Source organism: Ochotona curzoniae, unplaced genomic scaffold (assembly GCF_017591425.1).
Source record: "Ochotona curzoniae isolate NIBS_2020 unplaced genomic scaffold, NIBS_Ocur_1.0 contig_2210, whole genome shotgun sequence".
Classification (NCBI taxonomy): domain Eukaryota; kingdom Metazoa; phylum Chordata; class Mammalia; order Lagomorpha; family Ochotonidae; genus Ochotona; species Ochotona curzoniae.
In genome coordinates, this window is record NW_024465369.1 from 52,098,905 (window position 1) to 52,119,108 (window position 20,204).

The window sequence follows — 20,204 nt, forward strand, 5'->3', positions numbered from 1 at the left end:
TTCTGGTTTAGTAGCTCTTTTAGAGTGTAGCAGCTCAAAAGACATTCAGGGAAATGACAAAAGACAAATGCTAAAAAGAAAAATGAGCTAAGAGACCACATGGAGGAAATTAGGGAAGACATGGGGATGTCAATAAAAGCTGTGGAGAAGAAACAGGTCTGAGAGAAGAAAAGTGAGGGTAAAGGAGTAAGTAATATCAGAAACAGAAGGAGCAATGAGCTTTCTGGATTTAAGGAATAAGACGACTTGCTCAGAACTTCCAATTTTATGCTGCTTTGCCTACCTAAAAAAAAAAATCTGTAAATGGCTTTCCTCTACTAACACAGCTTTGGATTATTTTTGAAATAGGAGCTGTTAGATAGACTGAACAAACACTACTATTCCACTTGCTTTCTTTCATGACCAATATACAGTACACATTCTACATGCATAAGCCTAAGTCAGTATATACCTGGATTGCCAAAGCAAAACAAACCTCAGGGATGTGCATGAGGCCTAAAATCTGTAGGCAGCAGCTCGTAAGAACCACACTCTAACTGCTGGGCCATCAGCAGTCCCTGGGTTTGCTTGGAGCAGCAGCTGAGAGATGAATCAGTGGTCACTGAGCGGGCAGGCTGCTTTCCAATGAAGAGAAGTGCATATTGACTTCTAAGAACTCCTTCTCAAGCTAGGATTTCATCCATATGTTCTTTTCTAAATTATCAGTGGTCAGCTAGGTAACAGACTCTGAAACCCAAAAAGTTTAATTATATTTTTGTTTGGAGGATGTTGATGACAAGCCCAGCTGATGTCATCCTTCAGGTGTTACTTTATTCCTTGTTGTAACAAAAATTCTTCAGTCATATGACAAATTAGAATCCAGGAAACTATAAAGCAGATTCACTCTGAGTTATACAAATGCAGAATGTGTGGGCATGGTCACCAGAAACTCTGCAAAGCTGTGCTGCAGAAGTACAAGGCTGAGAGGACTAACAGAGACACCATTACAAAGCTATGCACAAACAGCCTGGGCACCAGACAAAAATAAATAAATAAAAACCACAGTCCTGGACAAAACCCAGAGAAAAACTAGCCAGCATCTTTAACATAACACTTATGATAGCTGCCATTTAAAATACAGCTATGTTCCATGTTGAGAGGTAGATTTCATATTTAAACATGATACGAATTCCCCCTCACCTGTTGTTTAACTTCCTCGAAATTCCAGTAAACTATGATTCAAAAAATGTAAGTGGAAAACCCTAGGAATAAACAAGTCATGGATTTTAATGACTGAGTAGCATGATGAAACCTCACAGTATCCTGCTCTTCCCTGCCTGAGATATGAATCCAATGTGTCCATTCTGTATACACTACCCACCTTGCAGTTACTGATAGCCATTTCAGTTTTCCGGTTTACTGTCATGACAACGCAGTGCCTGTGTTCAAGTAATGCTTGTTTTACTTAACAGTGACCCCAAAATGCAACAGTAGTGATATGAAGGAGGCATCAGGACATAGATCATGGGAAGGCAGAAAAACTAGCACAATGTGGAAATGCTGCAGAGTCTATAGGAAAACACCTAGTATACACAAGGCTTGAAAGTACCTATGGTACAGATATCCACTGGAGACTTCTAACGCTTCTTCCCCTGACCCTGGAAAATGGGGAGACTGCTGTATTCAGTGCTTGAAAAGATCACTCAACATTTTGAAATCTGATTTAATGAAACAATATCCCCTCTCTGAGAATGGGAGAGAGCAGCATTCCAGTTAACATACTTAAATAACTTTGTGATGGGAAAAGGCAACTGAGAAGGTTACAAAATGAATGGAAGAGTGAATTAGGCACCCAGGAACCTATGCCTCTGTTTTAACTGCAATGTGTGACCTCTAGTGTTAAGAGGAAAGTTTTTTTAAAAAAACCTAAGCCTAAGAAATAACCACAAGGGCAAGCAGAAGCAAACATGTGCCTGATAACTGAGGCAGAGAGCAAGGCCCAAGTTGAATCTCCTCATGGCGTTGCAGAATGTTTGAGACTGATCATGTATCATGAAGGTATATTTTGGTCCTTTCAGTAATTCTCAGGACACTTTTGATTATAGAATCACCAAAATAAAGATTTGGTACCCTCAACTTAACTGCTTAGAAGAGGTACCAGTTTCATTTTCAAAAATTTTAACTTACTATCCCTCATTAAAACAAACGGCAACATCCCCCAGGCCAACAGCATGCAAACTCCACCTCTATCACAGAAGAGAGGGGAGTGTCCCTGAGCTGTCACTCTGGACTCACTGCAGGAGAGGCTGGGGAAGCAGAAGGGACTCTGGAAAGTGTTTAGGAACTTTAATCTTTTCTTGGGAAAGGGATTTCTGTATCTTTGATTCTGACATTGCACTATAAAACAACCATTCTACTACTGTTTAAAAGAACAACAACAAAGAAACGCCTGTGTGTCAGTTTTGCTACATGTGTAGTGTTTTGTCAAATTTTGTTTCAAATCTTTGCCAAAATAGTTTCAATGATCTGTGACTATTTTAAAAATGGCAGTATATGAGTAAGGTTGAACATTTTGTATTTGATTATTGCTTACAGCCCCTGTCTATATTTTTGCTGAACTATGATCTTTCCACAAAAATTTGTTGAACTATTTCTCTCAAAAGATTTAATTATTGCTCGATTGATATGTGTATTTATTCAAAAGGCAAAGCAAGAGTGACAGCAACAGACAAGAGGGAATCTTCCATCTACTGATTCATTTCCCACATGGCTGCAATAGTTGGGACTAAACCAAGTCAAAGCTAGAAGCCTAGGACTCTTTCAAGGTAATTTGTGGGGGTGGCAGGGGCCCCAAGTATTTGAGCTATCTTTTGTTATTTTCCTAGAAACACTAACAGAGGGAGCTGGAACAGAAGCAGAGCAGCCAGGACTCGAACCCATGCTCATATAGGATGTTGGAGTCCAGCTGCCCCACCTCTGATCTGCTCCCTGCTAATAGCCTGGAAAAAGCAGAAGACAGTCCAAATGCTTGGGCTCCTGCCACCAAAGTGAGAGACCCGAATGAAGTTCCTGGTTCCTGATTTCAGCCTGGCCCAGCTTTGAACATTACAGCCATGTGGGAAGTGAACCAGAAGATGGAAAATCTTTCTCTGTCTCTCCTTTTTCTGTAACTCTGACTTCAAAAACATAAATAAATGTTTTTAAAAGCTATCCCCAAAATAATAAATAAAAGTTAAAATAGTGTATTTTGAAATTGCATTTGAATAAGATATTTCCAGGCAGATAATACAAAGCTGGTAACAGTGGTCACCTTCAGGGTGGGGAAACCAGGGACAGGACACAAAGATGGGGGGAACAGTATGTTAAATTTGTGCATTTTAGACATTATACTACTTTCATGTATTACCTACCCAAATTTTGCTGATAAAAAGCAATCTCAACACAGTTACATGGACTCTCAGGACTCTTGTAATTTATAAATACTGCATTTCAAGCCTTCTCTGAGTAAAGATTCTAAGGCCACTCTCCACAAGAAAGGGTTTGCCTCAAAGACTGGGGTCATGCTCACCACCTTAAATGGAAACAAGATTCACTTGGGCAGTAGCTAACAGCTTGTTCCTATTTAGAAAGTCTGGATTTTCTCCAAGTTCCTACAAGTCAAGTATTTTGAACCATAAAGATGGGTGGAATGCAAATACCCATCTTTCTTTCATCATTTCTATTTCACTAACATGGATTTTTTAAAATAAGCTAATTGGAACTTATTCTGGAACATCCTTTAAGTGCTTACTCTGTTCTTTATGAAACTCTTAATATTATGGTTCTTATACAGAAGCAACACATTACAAAAGAGTAAACATTTTAATTCACATGGTTTTGAGAAACTTTCCAAGTCATACACTCTTTAACAAGGGCCAAGAGGAATCTAAAACGGTCAAGTCTTTCTCTGTAGTAACTCAGAAAAACAATTAGAAAAATGAAAGATTGACAAAGTCAGTGTTGCTCCGACAGAAGTTTAATATAGTTAGAAACAAAATAAACCGAAACATAATAGTAATAGTATGATGACACACAATGAAAAGACCAAATCCATTCAAGGGAAAAACAACCTGCCTGATGTCAGCAGGAAGGAGCTCAGGAATGTAATACTGCAATAAGGTGGAGCAATCCACCATGGGGGGAGGGCACGGGGAGGGGATGGGGGAACATTAGAGCCTATGAAACGATGTTATAAAATGAAATGCAATTAAAAAAAAGCTCATCAAGATGCAACTGTGATGTTCTAATTAGATAAATCATTTCTGTTAAATATGACGGACTGGGGCAGAAAGTTACAATGTTACATGCATTTTATGTCAGTTTTTATCATCATGGTGTATGTATTGTAAACTTGTTACATTAATGACAGGTTCTAAAATGCTTATGTTGTTCTCATTATTCTTGAATTCATCAATAAATAGAAAATAAAATTATTTCATTGATGTTATAAAAAAAACAGATTAGACTAGCAGCGTGCCAGGAAAAATGAGATGAAGCTCACTCTTGCTCTCCCAACAAAAATGATCTCAGGTGGTATCTACATTGGAAAGCGCTATCCGGAGGTTCACTACTTTCTGGATGTGAACCTCTCATTCTCCATGCTAACTGCATCTCTGCCTCTGAATCCTGTGTTTACTCCACAGGACTAAGACATCAAAATGTGTGAGTTTGGCATAATTTATACAAGTATCAGTGTTAGCATCCTTCATGATCACCAAGCAACTCAGTACACAGCAACACAGAATGGGAGTCGCTACTTCTAAGCTCACTGATTCGGGATAAATGATTACCTAGAATAGTACGTACTACAAAGTTGTCACTCAAATACTTCCTGATGGTTTGGGACATGTTTGAAAGGAAGGAAGGAAAGAAGGAAAGATCAAAAAAGCAGTATGGGGCCTAGCACAGTAGCCTAGTGACGAAAGTCCTCAGCTTGCACACACTGGGATTCCATATGAGCTCCATTTCTAATCCTGGAGACCCGCTTCCCATCCAGCTTCCTGCTTGTGGCCTTGGAAAACAGTTGAGGATGGCCCAAATCCTTGGGACCCTGCACCTGTGTGGGAGACCTGGAAGAAGCTCCTGGCTGCTGGTTTCAGATCAGCTCGACTTCACCTGTTGCGGCCCCTTGGGCAATGAATCAGCAGACAGAAGATCTTCCTCTCTCCTTCTCTCTGTATATCTGTCTTTCCAATAAAAATGCCTAAATCTTTAAAAAACAGGTATGGATGAAGCTATTAAGCAATGACCCCAATCTAGGAAAGACTATGTGGAATAGACATCCTCAAATGCCAGATCAGCTTTTGAAACCTCTTAAATTTCAAAACTCAAGAATGCATGCAGCATGATGACTCATTCAGGCACTATGAACAAACATAATCAGGTCTGAGAAACATTTGACAGTTTTATGCCTAGCATGCGAGAATGAAGATTTTCTTCTCTAATGTCTGCAAAGGTTATCTATCCCAAATTAAGCCAATCTGTTTCCTTCAAAGCTACTCAGGTATGACTAATTATAATATAAGGTAAACCACCAGCACCTCCTCTGAGATATATCCAGAGAAATCAAGGGTCTCTTATAGTCAGAAGAAGACTTTGGGGATATTGTTAAAATCTGTGCCCCATATTGGAGTGCATGGAATCATTTCCTGGCTATGTGTCTTGATTCCAGCTTCTGGCTAATGCATACCTTGGGAGGCAGTGGGCACAGTTCAAGTAGTTGGGTCTCTGCCATCCCTATGGAAGACCTGGATTGAATCCTGGGTGAAGCCTGACCCAGCTCTGGCTGTCACGTGCATTTGTGAGTACAACAATAGATGAGATGCCAGTTTCCTGTATCTCTCCTTCTTTTAGTTTCTCTCTGCCAAAGGAAGACAAGAAGGAGAAGGAGAAACAGGAAAAGAAAAAGAGCAAGAGGGCCTAGACAGTTCTCAAATCTAGGTTTGCCGAGGAATTAGATCCATTATCAGAGATTTTGACTTTGTATGGACTTCTGCTGAGCTGAAGTTAAACACATTTTCTTCCTGGAACAGAAAACAAACGTTCTTACTGATCATATGTTTTCAAGATCAGTGGCTGAAAATATCCAGAATATTACAAGCTAACTCTCCCACCTGTTTTTTTTTCCCCCATGGCATCAGCTCTAGTGACACTATGATGTGTTCTTTTAGATTGCTAAAACAGTCTTTTTGACTTAAAATTCACAGAATTCAAGCACTATTATAACTACCTTCCCCTACCCCCCATTATTCTCAACATTGCAGACATGGCAATGTGTGTTGGGGCAGGCCTAATTCTGAGTAATAAGGACAGACTTACTCCTAAGTAGAATCTTTCTGAAATTTCTATTCATCATCCTGAACTTTAACTTATACTGCTTTTCTCAGTCAAAATAAAATATACTCTTGAATGTGTCTAGTGTTGCCATTTTGTTACACAATGTTCCTGATTTTGGGGGTGAAGAATTAAATAAGAGCACTAAACAAAAGTAAAAACTGCTTTTCCTTCATTCCCAGTTCCTAGATTCAATGTTAAGCCCATTTCTATTAAATAATAGAAGGAGCTATAGAGAAAATGTTTGTCAACGCAGACATATTTACTATAGCCTAATCAGCCAGGCCATTACAAATCTCTTAACACTACTTGGAGGAGAAAGAAAATCAATCACAGCAAATGAGACTCTGTAAATGTTTCTTTCCCTCACATAATGCTCTAAATTACAGCAGCATGTGATACTGACTTCTTCCCAGGTGTTCACACAGTCCATAATAGAAATCCGCACCCTTCATCAACACACAGTCATTACCAGCAGACTTCCGCACTTAGGAGCGAGCAGGAAGATCGTTTTACCCTTTTCCCCTGAAGTTTAGTTGGCAATATTTCTCAGACCAGCCTCTTAAACCCTGGATTCCTATCAAGGGAGGAATGTCACTGAAAGTAAAACCAGCAATTCCACATCCCATCGCCCCTTTTACCAAGTACTTCCCTCACCACTTAGATGGTAATACCAGCCAAGACAATGTTGGAAAACAAATTAGAAAGAAGTAAGACCAAGGAATCACGCAGCATGTGAGAAACAGCCTTGGTCTGCATGAAAAGGTGCCAACCTTCTCTTCCAGGCTTTCCTTTACATGCTGTGCTGTTAGCTGCCCCTATGCCAGGTGTGTCTGTACCCGCTGCAATCCAGGACCTCGTCTGCTTCTTATCGAATCGTAAGTGTTTCCTCAAAAGCTATGTTTCACTTAAGAACTGAAGAGAAAATCTAGCCAGAAAACTTTGACTAGGAAAGCAAGACATTTCTTGAGGGGAGAAGCAGAATTAAAGAAAGCTCTGAAATGCTAATTAAGGACAATAGAAGAAATGACCTGGCATCTTTAGTGGAAAATCAGAGTAATTATGTCAATTTATTATATATCTTTTTATATTTAAACATCTTCAGATGTTTCGGTGAAGATAATCTTTCTTTAAAGATTTATTTATGTATTTTTGTTTGAAAGGCAGATTTATACAGAGAAGGAAAGACAGAGATCTTCCATCTACTGGTTTACTTCCAAATGGCCACAATATCCAGAACCATTCCAAAGCCAGGAATCGGATCTTATTTCAGATTTCCCATGCAAGTGAAGAGTCCCATAGCTTTGGGCCATCCACCACTGCCTTCCCAGGCCACAAGCAGGGAGTTTCATGGGGAGTAGAATAGCCAGAACATGAACCAGTGCCCACATGGGATGCAGGCACTGGCAGGCTGAGGATGAATATGTTGAGCTGCCATGCCAACCCCAGTAAAGCTATTCTTACAACTGGTTTTCACTTAATAAAACTGAACTATGTATATAAGATTTAATATATACATACTATCTATAAGTACTGGCTTCCACATACACACTCTTGTAAAACAAGAAATTTCAGATCTTTCACAGAGCTCAACAACTCATAAAAATGTGGGTCCATTTTTTTCACATTAAAAAGAAATGAATTCTATAAATGTACAAATTAACCTGGACCAACTAGGAAATAATTTATTCATTCACTTTTCTATTTAGTCCTAGTAAGTTGACTACTATGGCAGTGTGCATCAGACTATCTAAACAACATTTTGAAAAAAACAAGATCCAACTGTAAAATTATTTTGCTGCTGGCAAAGGTAATAGGGAAGTGTTCTGAAGGTAAATATCATTTTTAAATTTAAATAGTATTGAATTATTGCATCTGTTTCCTGAAATTAGACACATGTCATATATATTTGGCTGAGCATTTGGCCTAGAATTAGGATTCCCACATTCCATATTAGATGCTCTGAGATCAAGTCTTCAATTAGCTCTTGATTCCAGCTGCCTGCTAACGCACCCTGGGAAGCTCAAGCGACTGGGTCCCTGCCACTCCTTAGGATATTTCCACTGAGTTCCCAGCTCCTGGGATTAACCTGGCTCAACTCCAGCCATTATGGTTTGCAGAGTGAATCAGCAGATGGAAGGTCTGTCTTTCAAATAAATTAACAAAAACTTACAAAAAAAAAATACAAACAGGTACAGAGACATATATGAATTTATAAAGTATTAAAAATAACCATAAAAATTTATATACTGTATATTCACAAAGTATAAATAAACACATATTGTATACTTATCCACACATACATATATGTGTATACACTTGCATAAATGTGTATGTGTACATACACACAGCTTTTCACAATCGATGATGATCCGCCAATGAGCATTTTCTAAAACTGTTACATTTTTTACTTTGGGTGGGTCTGTAAGGTATCATATCACAGAAGCAAAAGCTTTAAAAATACATGCAGAAAATGTTTCATTTTATGTTCAATATCATGTTTATATTTCACACTTAGTTACTTACGTTCCATAAAATAGGGCCCAGGCTCGATTCTCCATACAATTTGCCCTTTTTGTGTTCCTGTCACACCCCTGTTTTTAGAATCCCAGAAGTTGGCTGGAGAATTCTCATCTGGAAAAATCAAAGAAAAAAATTTAGCTTAACTGTCACCTGTTTTGTCTCAATTCAAATACCAACATAAGTTCTAAAATTAGGAGGAAAAAGATAAAGAGAAAAATATTAATAAGCAATCTTCTTAATGACTCTCTCCCCATAGATTATCATGCTGAATTTGTATACTTGCATTTAAGATGGCATCCTTTGGCTTGGCCAGGTTGTTCAATGTTGACTATAGACATTATGGCAAAAAATAAAGGCTACAAGTACAACAACTTCAGCAATAAGCTGAGTTATAAGAACAAGGTTGAGGCGAGGTCTCATCTACAAATTCTTTATAAGAAATGGAAAGGGAGAGCAAGACTGGGAGAATAGAGCAGAACTCAAGTTGGGATCAACAATAAGATACTAAGGTATGCAAGCTGACTTAAGATACAGCATTGCTTTTTAAGAGACAGCAAACAAGTCATCACCTGACCTAAGGCAATCTTTTACAAAAGGCCCAAGGCAAAAGACAATCAGACTAGGCAGGAAAAGAAAAGGGAAAGTGTTTACTTAAGCTGTTATATGTGGAAGAAAGATAAACAATCAGGACCCAAAGTACAAATCTGAAAGCAGAGCTTCCCAAGCTTCCTTAACTTCATGGTACATGGAAAATGGTGGCACCTGTCCATCACACAAGCGAAAAAGGGAGATCTGTTGACACTCTAGGATAGATCTGTTGATGCTCTAGGATTGTGGCAGGGCTGTTCTGGTTCCTCCAGGTTCAGCCCCACCATATGGAGGCTGAAAGGATAACTTAGAACTTACTCACCATCATTCTAGTTTGGACTCAACAAAGGTACAGAGCAGAAAATGAAAACAAAAACAGAAAACATGTAAAGGGCAATTTTATGAGTCCAGTAAAAATGTCAGGTGCTAATTAGCTCTTCAAATCATATGTACATCTTTATGTCTCCGAAACACTACATAGCACAATGAAAGGTTCACTTTGTGAGCTGGAATACAGGAAATAGAGTCAGTAAGAGCAACCAAAAGGAAATATGTAGAAAACCCAAAAGAATAGTGCTGAGAGGAAGGAACTGTTGAGCATGGAAGAAACAGAAAGTGGGTCAAAGTGAGGGATCTGTCTGTGGCTGTCCTGAAATACACTAGTTTTACAACATTCACAAGCCAAAGAACTTTGAGAGGCATGGTCCTTTATATTTAGACCATAAACCAAAGACTCCTTGGTTAAAAGATCAAAAAGCAGCTTCTGTTCCTCCTAAGAATGGAAAGATACAATCCTTGCTTTTGTATATTATGTTCAAGAAACACAGCACAAGCAAACACCTCTATTTCATCACAGAACTACAATCAGAATGCTGATGTATGAAGGCACTCTTGCTTAAAACTGAATTTGAACGATGCCATGTGGCTCTCTGGAAACAACACTGCTTACTCCTGCTGGAGGCCAGCTCCAGCCGAGTTCGGAGCTCAAGAAGGGTGTGTGGCATTGACAAAAAGATGAACACTGTCATTTGGTGCCCTCTCATAGCAGCTCAAGAAGCTATCCTTTTTATTTACCCAGCCACATCACAAGCTTCTGCACAAACATTTAATTGTTCTATCTTTACTTCATGACTAAGGAGAAATGCACAAACATTTGGTCATTCTGTTTGTACTTCATGTCTAAGCAGGTGCCCCTAAAGATAATTCTGTAAAATGCTGTATTCATATTCTTCAAAGCAAGCCATTGTTCATTCTTCAGTAGTAGCCAAGGAGCGACAGCCAGGACTCCAAAGCCAAGGCACATGCAAGTACTTGCTAATCAGTAACACATTCCTCTACAATTCCTCTAGTCAAAAAATTAAAAATCAGGTTAAAAAGCTACTTTTTATATGCTCCAAAGAGTTGCAAAGGCAGGCTATCCTTTAGAGTCACAGTAATTGTATTTTTTTTGCCATAGCAATAGAAGCTCATACTCCCATCACTTCCATTAGTCTGTAAGATTCTTATCAAGCTGTTTCCCAGAAGGCATCCTACATGTCTGGTCCAGATTTCAGGGCCATGGGTAGGCAGGCACACAATAAGATGTCCAGAAATGGCATGGGCTTAGTTGTATTCCTGTTTGCAGTTAAAGGCCCACTCACCAAGACATTATCAGAAACATTAACTCCCAAGTTCACATCAGTTGCAAAAGCCATCTCATAGGGGCAGACAACAATATCTAAATCTATCATTACTGAATTTTTGGTGGGGTGGTGGAGTGTCCATGCAAAAGGGGGTTAGACTGCGTCAAGGTGGTCAGAGTGACTTCCGCCAGCTCTTGCCAAACAGCTGGAAACTCCTCTGGGTCTTGCCAAACAGGAGAGTTGATCTCTTCTCACCTTTCTGTCATCGACACCCACTGCATGGACCCCAGCATGCTGCCTAACTACTGAGCTTCTTCCTTGCCAAGTAAACCCCAATTTGGTTAGGGCAACAAAGTATCTAGCTTAAAAAGACTCGCCTCAGGGAGCCAGCAGTTAGCATTAAGATACAACAGATCAGGATGCCCATTTCATTGAATTCTTACCTGCTAGCTTTTGCCTCCCGCCCAGCCTCAGCCATAGTGGGTTCTTTGGGATTGTCCTACTGGATGAGAGTGCTCATTTTCTCTTTCTTATTACCCCTGCTCTTGCACTTAAAAATCTTAGCTAAAATCTGTTGCAATTAAAGGTGGCTGTGACCTAGTTCTGGGCAGGGAGATGAAAGTATAAGTCTACTAGCCAAGAGCTCAAGGAAAATCAATCAATTTTTTCCTACTAAGGAAGGACAGATGCAACATGTTTTCACTCTTCCCTTGTCCTCCTTTTGAATGAAAGCTGCATGATAGGACAGCAGAATAAGAAGCTAGAAGCCATTGTGATGGTTCTCTGAAGCTGAGCTACTTTCTTCTAGATGATCTTATTATCTAGGAAAAATCAAATTTTTATTTGGTTAACTTACTGTGATTGCCTTCCATTTCCTGTAGCTAACATAATTCCTGACAGATACACCCACTACCATAAAAAAAAAAACCTGCTCAATAATTAGTACTTGCCACTACAATCAGACCTGGAATCCTTGTGGGGGCATCACTGATCCAGGATGGACAACCAAGGCAGTTGTTTCATCTTTTGAAAGATGTTTTAGTGGCAAGAAGTGCTTGTTTGGAAAAACAGATTTTTGTGATTTACAAATAAAGTTAACAGTTGATTGGTCACTTGGAAGCCACAGAGGGCTGGAGCCCGAAGGGAACAGACTATAGGGACACAGAGATTCCAACTATTTGAAATGTTTGTTTTTTGAAAAGTGGCTAGGCATACAACTTTCCTAAAAACACTGTTGTGCGTATTTCCTCCTTAGAACCCAAGAAAGAAGAGGTAGCCTAAACTGGTTTTAAGAAACAAACTCTAGGATCATTATGACAAAGTTCAGGAGTAAGAAAATGGACCTCATTGTAAGATACTTGCACTGTTGGTATTACTTATTTCTTTTTCTGCAAGCAATCAGTTAAGCCACTTTTGGCAGAACAATTTTGGGAAGACTGGCTATTAAGGAGTTGGAATAAAATACAAAGGTAATAACAAGATAAGGAGAATTAATGCCAGAGTTCTTAGCCTAGATGAAGGGAACCCTGAAGGCTCAACACAACCTCTCACATGATTCCAGAAGGTCACTTGTTCCAAGCGGGACACTAAAATCACTCTTTTTGTCCGTCATGTCTACTTCAACCTAAAAATATTGCATTGCTTGAATACCTGCTCAGACATAGGATATAAGGGAGAACCCATGACACAGGTTTCCTTGCCAAACTCTTTACTGAGAAATAGACCTGCAGTTACATGTTCAGTACATTATACACACCTGCTCATGAGGACTAGGATATATACTATCTAAATACTGTACTATAGATATATACCTAGAGATAGTATACCTAGATACACTATCAACCCAACTTCAAGTCCTCTGGCTGGTATACAGGCTATGTTGAAAACTCCATTTTGTTGACCATATGGCTTAAATATATGCTGACTCTTTAAAGCCAACTGTGTAAAATGTATCATGAGTGCTCAAGTTTCCAGAGCACATAAATCTTCCATTTATGATGAAAAATTATTCAGAATTTAGATGAGCAGGCCCAGAGATGAAGTATTATGTGCCTGCAATAATTTGAAAACCCAAATGCAAGAGTTAGCATTATGGCACAGCAGAGTATCCATATCCCACATAAGAGTGTCAGTTAATGTCCCTCTGTCAATTAAAGCTACTCTGCTTCCAATCTAGTTCCCTGCTAATGATGGCTCAAGCAGTTGAGTTCCTGACTCCCGCACATGAGACCTGGATGGCGTTCCTGGCTCCTTGCTTCAGCCCTGGATGTTATGACCCATTTGGGTTTTACTGGTTGCTACATTAGTTTCATGCAATATCTATGTAATATGATTTAAAAAAAAAACTGTCCCCTCCCTCAAAAAGATAATAACTAGGATAAAATATACTAATAGAAGGATTCAACATTTCCTGCAAGTGAAATATAAAAGAGAACATACATCTATGTCTTCTTTGAACTGAGCAAAGCTTCTGACAGACCAAAGAAATGCTACTGCTTTTTAAAATCAATTTCGCTTACACCTGGTCACTTTCCTTCCCTATTTCTCCTAAGAACTATTCAAAATGCCCCCATTACCTTCTCAACCCTTACCTCTGTTCCCACTCTCTAACATGAAGCAGGATAGATCATGTGTATATCCCAACAGCATTCCAAATATGGAGGGCAACAGGCCTGGTCTCCCTTGGTTCCTGAGCCTCCCTACCATTTTTCTGGATCCACACCTACTTTCTGACTTCTTTTTCAGTTCTCCCCTCATCTTTAACCTCTTCTTCAAGTCCTTACACTCAATCTCAAAACATGTCATCCTTCACAAGGTGGTTCCTTCTGACCTGCCTTTGCTCTTTAACCATTGATCTTCCATATCCCTTCCCCCTTCTTCATTTCAAGTTCCCTTTCTACAAGGAAACTACTCAGTTAAAACTGAGACTACATCTAGAAGTGTCTGTTTTAGACACTTAAGTAAGATTTTAGCTGGGAATTGTTGGCCTATAGTTACAGAAAATAAGTGGTGGAAATAATAATATATCTAAATACTTTCTTTAAATTTCATTTGGCAGGATTTACCTACTTATCATTTCATGCTTTATAATGTATTCTTTGTTCTTCTACAAGTCTAGTTGACTGCACATTTCTGTTAGAAAAAGCACAATACATACTAACAGGAACACACACAAACAACATGGCTCTAAAATCTTAATAACTTTGTAAATATTGTGGGATGATGATGAAGAAAATTTGATCATCTTTTCTCTGGCTATTAGTTCAGCAGTATTTTCCAAAAGTGACTTTACTTAGTTTCAAAATATACTTCAGAGCTGCTCTAAAACTTTCTGAGAGCTTAATTGAATGATACATGCGCTCTTTTCCCTTAATTCAAATCACACAATTTTTAGAAGGACACATAGGGATCTTCAAAACAAAAATCTATATATAAAGAGGCTTACCAGCAAATGCACATTCACTGTCACAAATCATTACTGGCTATCTTCTCCTTTAGCTTATTGGTCCTCCTTGGCAATGACTGCTCAACCCCCTTACTCAGAATCGTTAAATGCTGATTTCTGTGCTGCTCTTACAGAGATTTTGATTCAATCATCTTGAGCCCAGACACAAGAATCTGAATTTTAGCAAGTGCCCCAACCAGGTGACTCTGATATAGATAACTATATAAAAATTACACCTTGCAAAAACTGCTTCCGGATTATTTCAAGGCAAACTAAACAATTATATTAATGTCTCAGACTATGCCTGTCAACTAATTCTCATGTTTGTTAGTCTGTTAATCCATTTATCATCAGCTTGTTGCCATTTAGACAGCCAACTAAGACAGGCAAGAATATCTCCTTCCTGCCACAGAAGCTGACAGTGAAGTGGGAAATGACTGGCTCGTGGATAAAATGTACTGAAAAGAGCACTACGACACAGATCTATCTCTCCTTATTCCTAAGGAGAGATAAATGTGAAAATTATTTCTAAGAGCTTCTTTTTTTCCTCTGTTTTTTGAGTTTCCAGAAAGTAATCTGTGTCTAGGCTTTTAAGATAATAAAAGAAACAGAAGAGACATGATCAGACACATCAAACATACGCATACTTTGGAATAGGAAACATTTCAATGCCTATATGAAGTACTAGAGATAAAATAGACACAAAAATATTCAAATTCCTTCCCTGCTACTAATCAACCCAGAAGAGCTGGAAATAGATGAGAATTTTTTTCAAAAAGATAATAGGTGACATACTGTACCATATAAATAAAAGCAGTGCTTACAAATCTTCCTTTCGTTTAAAGCAATGTCATCTTTCTTTCTATATTTTCTTGAAAAAAATGGGCATAAATCTCTAAGTTAATTTTAGATTACCCTTTCCATGCAAATGAAAAGCTATATCCTGATCCTCAAGTATAAAGAACGTTATATTAGCTACATTGAGGGATTGAATGCTTTGTCCAGGATTTAGAATTTGGAGAACATTACTAAACTACAACTTGAATTAAAATGAACACTTTAAACTTTGACAAAGAATACACATCTGCAATAATTGCATAAACATTAGCATAGTGCAAATTTGCCAAATGTGCTAGGCCAATTACTAGACTCCCACTGTAATATGCAAGGAAAACTTTGGCAATGCCCTTGAGATTTGTACACTTCAGATGAGGGTAAGTCTTGATCATTAAATGAACCAGACAGAGCATAAATTTTACTAAGTATTATGAAAATTCACCAACAACCTTTCTCTGGCACTTGGAAAGTTGGCATTAGTGTTTTTTAAAGATTTATTTTATTTTTACTGAAAAGACAGATTTACAGAGAGAAGGAAATACAGAGAGAAATATCTTCATCTGTTGATTCATTCCCCAAGTGGCCACAACAGTGGGAGCTGAACTGATCCAAAGCCAAGAGCCTCCTCTGTGTCTGCCAAATAGATGCAGGGTCCCAAGACTTTAGGACATCCTCTTCTGCTTTCCCAGGCCCCAAGCAGGGAGCTGGATAGAAAGTGGAGCTTCCAGAACATGAACCAGTGCCTATACGGGATCATGGCACATGCAAGGCAAGGATTTAGCCACTAAGCTACCGTGCTGGGCTTAGTTGGCATTAGTTTTTTTTTTTTTTCTCTTCTTTTTTTTTTTTTAAAGATTTATTTTTATTATTTTTCATTGGAAAGGCGGATATACAGAGAGGAGAGACAGAGAGGAAGATCTTCCATCCGATGATTCACTCCCCAAATGAGCGCAACGGGCCGATACTATGCCGATCCGAAGCCAGGAGCCTCTTCCGGGTCTCCCACGCGGGTGCAGGGTCCCAAAGCTTTGGGCCGTCCTCGACTGCCTTCCCGGGCCACAGGCAGGGAGCTGGAAGGGAAGCAGGGCTGCCGGGATTAGAACCGGCGCCCATAAGGGATCCCGGGCGTGCAAGGCGAGGACTTAACCACTGCGCCACCACGCCGGGCCCTGGCATTAGTTTTTAAACCAGTCTCTCTAGATGTCCACTCTTTATATTAAGGCCCTCCCTAGATGAAAGAAAGAATATGTCAGGCACATACAGCGATTGCAACCATGGCACACAGAACTACTTCCTAAGCATGCCGTCACTGGCATCATGGCTTTGAAGCCACTTGGGTTGGTATTTTCTTGCTGACATTGGAGACATTTGCTAATAATCATGTGCAAGAGATGGGAGTAAGGGACACCAGAACATCACAAAACAGAAAAAGCATGAGAGGCTGAGACAACCCAATGAGTCTGTGAGGTCGGACCTTGGTGCCTGTCATACTAAATGGCATATGAATCTCTGCCTCCCACGAGGACCACACAACTCCCCTGGAAAAGAAAATTTTCAGAATAGGAGTGGGATGCACATCGTTAATTCAGCACCATGCACCACCACGCTTGAGAGAGAAGTTTCACTACTGTCATCTCTGTAAGAGGCATCTGTAAAGAGAAGTGAGGCACCTGGAAAATGTTAAATGTTCTATAACATCCATACTGGGTGACTTACAGCCAAATCCTAAGTATGCTCTTGCGGGGCCTGAACACTCACATCTCCAGACTTCCTATATAAAATGCCTGATTCTAAATTATTCTGTTAAATGTTCATTTTGATGAGGGAGTAAATCATGGACTGACTAATAAGAGGAAACACATGGATTCATTTCAGCACACACCCCCATAGAGTTCAGAGCCAACTTGTAAATGAATCAATCTCAAACACTGCAGATGTTGACATGTTGAAGCATGTCTCTCCTCTGTTGTGTGGCTCCCTACTTCTTTCAACATAAAACTCAGAGTTTTTATGGAGGTTTCTGTGTGCTATAGGACACTTGGCTGTCCACTTTTTCCATTACAACTTTAACCTCATCATTCCCTGCTTCCTCGTCCCCACTCATCACTATTCCCTAGCCACATGGCCTCCTTTACTCAAGGATGTCGTCAGTATTCTGCCTCAGGTACTTTGATATAGCTATTCTACTTATTCAGAACTTTCCAGGTAGAACAGCTCTTCTCTGGAGCTACAGTAAAATAACTCCAATCCAAACATTCATGATTTAGGAGTAAAGTAGTCACAAGATAGAGTAAGAAAGAATAGCCAAGTCCCAAAACTAGAGCAAAACTATACAGAAGAAAAAGAGAAAATAATATATTAAATATTAATTTAATAAACATACATTAATAAACATACACTGTATCCATCAACCAGGCAATAATCTAAGTGACATGGATTCAGGTAGGAATAAAATTCATTGCACTCATGCAAAGTTTAATCTGGTGGTGATTGTGACTAAGCAGATATATAAACATATAATGTCAGGTAGTGGCAGCATGGCTTAAAGAAAGCAAGCCAAGGCTCAGGGTGGAGAGAGGTCAATAGCAGAGTACTATTTTATATGGGTTTGTCAAGGAAACAACATGGGCATTAGGGCAAAGTAATAAAAGTGCCAACACCCTGAAGCAGGAACAAACCTACCATGTTCAAAGGGATGAACATCAAAGTGAAGCCAATGGAGAGTGTGAATGAGGCAGAGAGCAGCCCAGGAAGAGACCACAGATAGGGACCAGTTCAAGGTAGCCATACTAATAACAAGGACAATCAACACCTTCCAGAGCTCCTTCCATTTCATGAAATGTTCTACTGGGGTACTTTTCCTAATCCATTTAAGCTTCCAACAACCAGGTAAGGTAGAAGCTAGTATCAGATTTTTAATGATGTTACAATGGAATTACAGAGTGGTTAACAAGTTCATCCAATCGGTGGAGGGAAGCCAATTTCTTGCTCTGGAGATCACAACATTATACCACACCAATGATGTCATGCACAAGCTGAGGATGACAAAGTCTGTGGAGGATACACAGCTGGGAACGGCATGACCATCACCACAGTGCTGAGTGCAGAGTAGACTGCATTAGGGTTGAGCAGACAGTTTATGATGCTTCAAGCCTGGATGAAGCACCAGGCTCTGGAGCCATAACCTGAACATGACTTACCCTATCAACACCCTTCCTGTGCACAGAGAGCAGCAGCAGATATAAATATCCAGCCTTAGAGCAAAAGGTCATGACTCAGTCTCAGAGGCTTCAGCTCCACCTCCCTGGCAGGTGTGATTCATCTATACCCAACCACTGTCCTGGAACTTCATCCCCACATCCACCACATTCTTTACTTCCTCTCCCACCCTCCGCCCCTCCCCCCAAAAAAGCTTGAAAGTCTGCCTTTCCCACACCTCAAGCCCAATCAGTCAAAACATAAAGTTCTAATTTTCCATCTCTTAATAACTCAGTAAAGCCCTTTAGACGATACATGTATTGTACAGCTGGCATTTTGTCCTTCTTTTAGCTGACAGACACATATTTTCTATTTTAAAGAAAAATTATATAGTACAGGTGTGATGAGAGTAATAGGAGGTCTTCAGAAAGTTCATTAAAAATACAAAACAAATACACAGACTTTAAAAATATTTGACACCAAATAAACCATTTTAAAAATATTGTTATTTATTTTTAACGGAATGGCAGACTTATAAAGAGAGGAGAGAGAGAGGAAGATCTTCTAACTATTGACTCACTCCCCAGGAGCCACCTTTGGGTTCCCCATGCATGTGCAGAGTCCCAAGGACTTGGCTCACCTTCTTCTGCCTTCCTAGGCTTCAAGCACATAGCTGGATAGGAAGTATAGCAGCTGGGACATGAACCAGTGCCCATATGGGATTGCAGCACTTGCCAGGGGAGGATTTAGCAAATTGATCTATTGTGCTGGGCCCCAAATAAACCATTTTTATAATTCTATTTTTCCATAAACTTTCAAAAATGCTCTCATACTGTTTAATATTGATTTTGCCAAGTTACATCATGGAGTGACAGCAGATCGAAGTTTAAATCCCATTCCTTTGATTTATATTTACTTTTAACTTCTGATTCATAACATGGGGATAGTCTGAAAACTGAATTTCCCTAATTTCTGAAATGACAATTATAGTACACAGCTCAGAAATCTGTGAGGAATACAGGTGGATTCAACCTGAACCTGGTACACACTAGGAATTAAACATGTAGTCTAAAAAAATATTTTTCAACACATGAGTTTAAAAAAAAAAAACTATTTCTTCCGTGTTGCAAAGACAGCCTTACTTTTATATTAATACTCAGAAGCATAACTCTTTAAGTTCATTTCCTTCATTATGTGTTAAATTTTTTATTCTAATTTCTAATAAACATACATAAATTAAAACCAATGAGTATTTATTAATGCTTATGAAACATTGCTTTCTAGTCGATGCCAAATGTTGAGGCATCAAAGGTGCAACTCTTACTGGACAGTAATCATAAGTTATCCCGCTAAAAGCACCATACAATGTCTCACACATAGCATTTCTATACCTCATAGCTCATGGATGAAAAGTCACCCAAAGCTTAAAATTCTATCAATGGATTTTAAGATAGATGGAGGTGCCTCCAATTCCCTATTCAAAGAGATCAAGACTTTGAATATAGGCTTCAACTTGAAAATGGCTGTCTCAGTGCTGTGTATTAAAACTTATACACCTGTGATGACGGGATTGTGACTACACATTGTATTTTCCCCCTCTGTTTCGAAAAGAACTATGCATGCATTATGCCTTATTTCAA

At 39.2% G+C, this 20,204-nt stretch overlaps 1 protein-coding gene across 1 annotated transcript in view; it reads right to left on the bottom strand.

Annotated features, from left to right (window-relative positions):
- Positions 1-20,204, bottom strand: part of HECW2 (HECT, C2 and WW domain containing E3 ubiquitin protein ligase 2) — a 222,534-nt gene that overhangs the window by 128,715 nt on the left and 73,615 nt on the right. Inside the window, exon 2 of the mRNA XM_040971908.1 lies at positions 8,878-8,985. Within this exon, the coding sequence (XP_040827842.1) occupies positions 8,878-8,985 (108 nt within the window). The remainder of the gene's footprint in view (positions 1-8,877; positions 8,986-20,204) is intronic.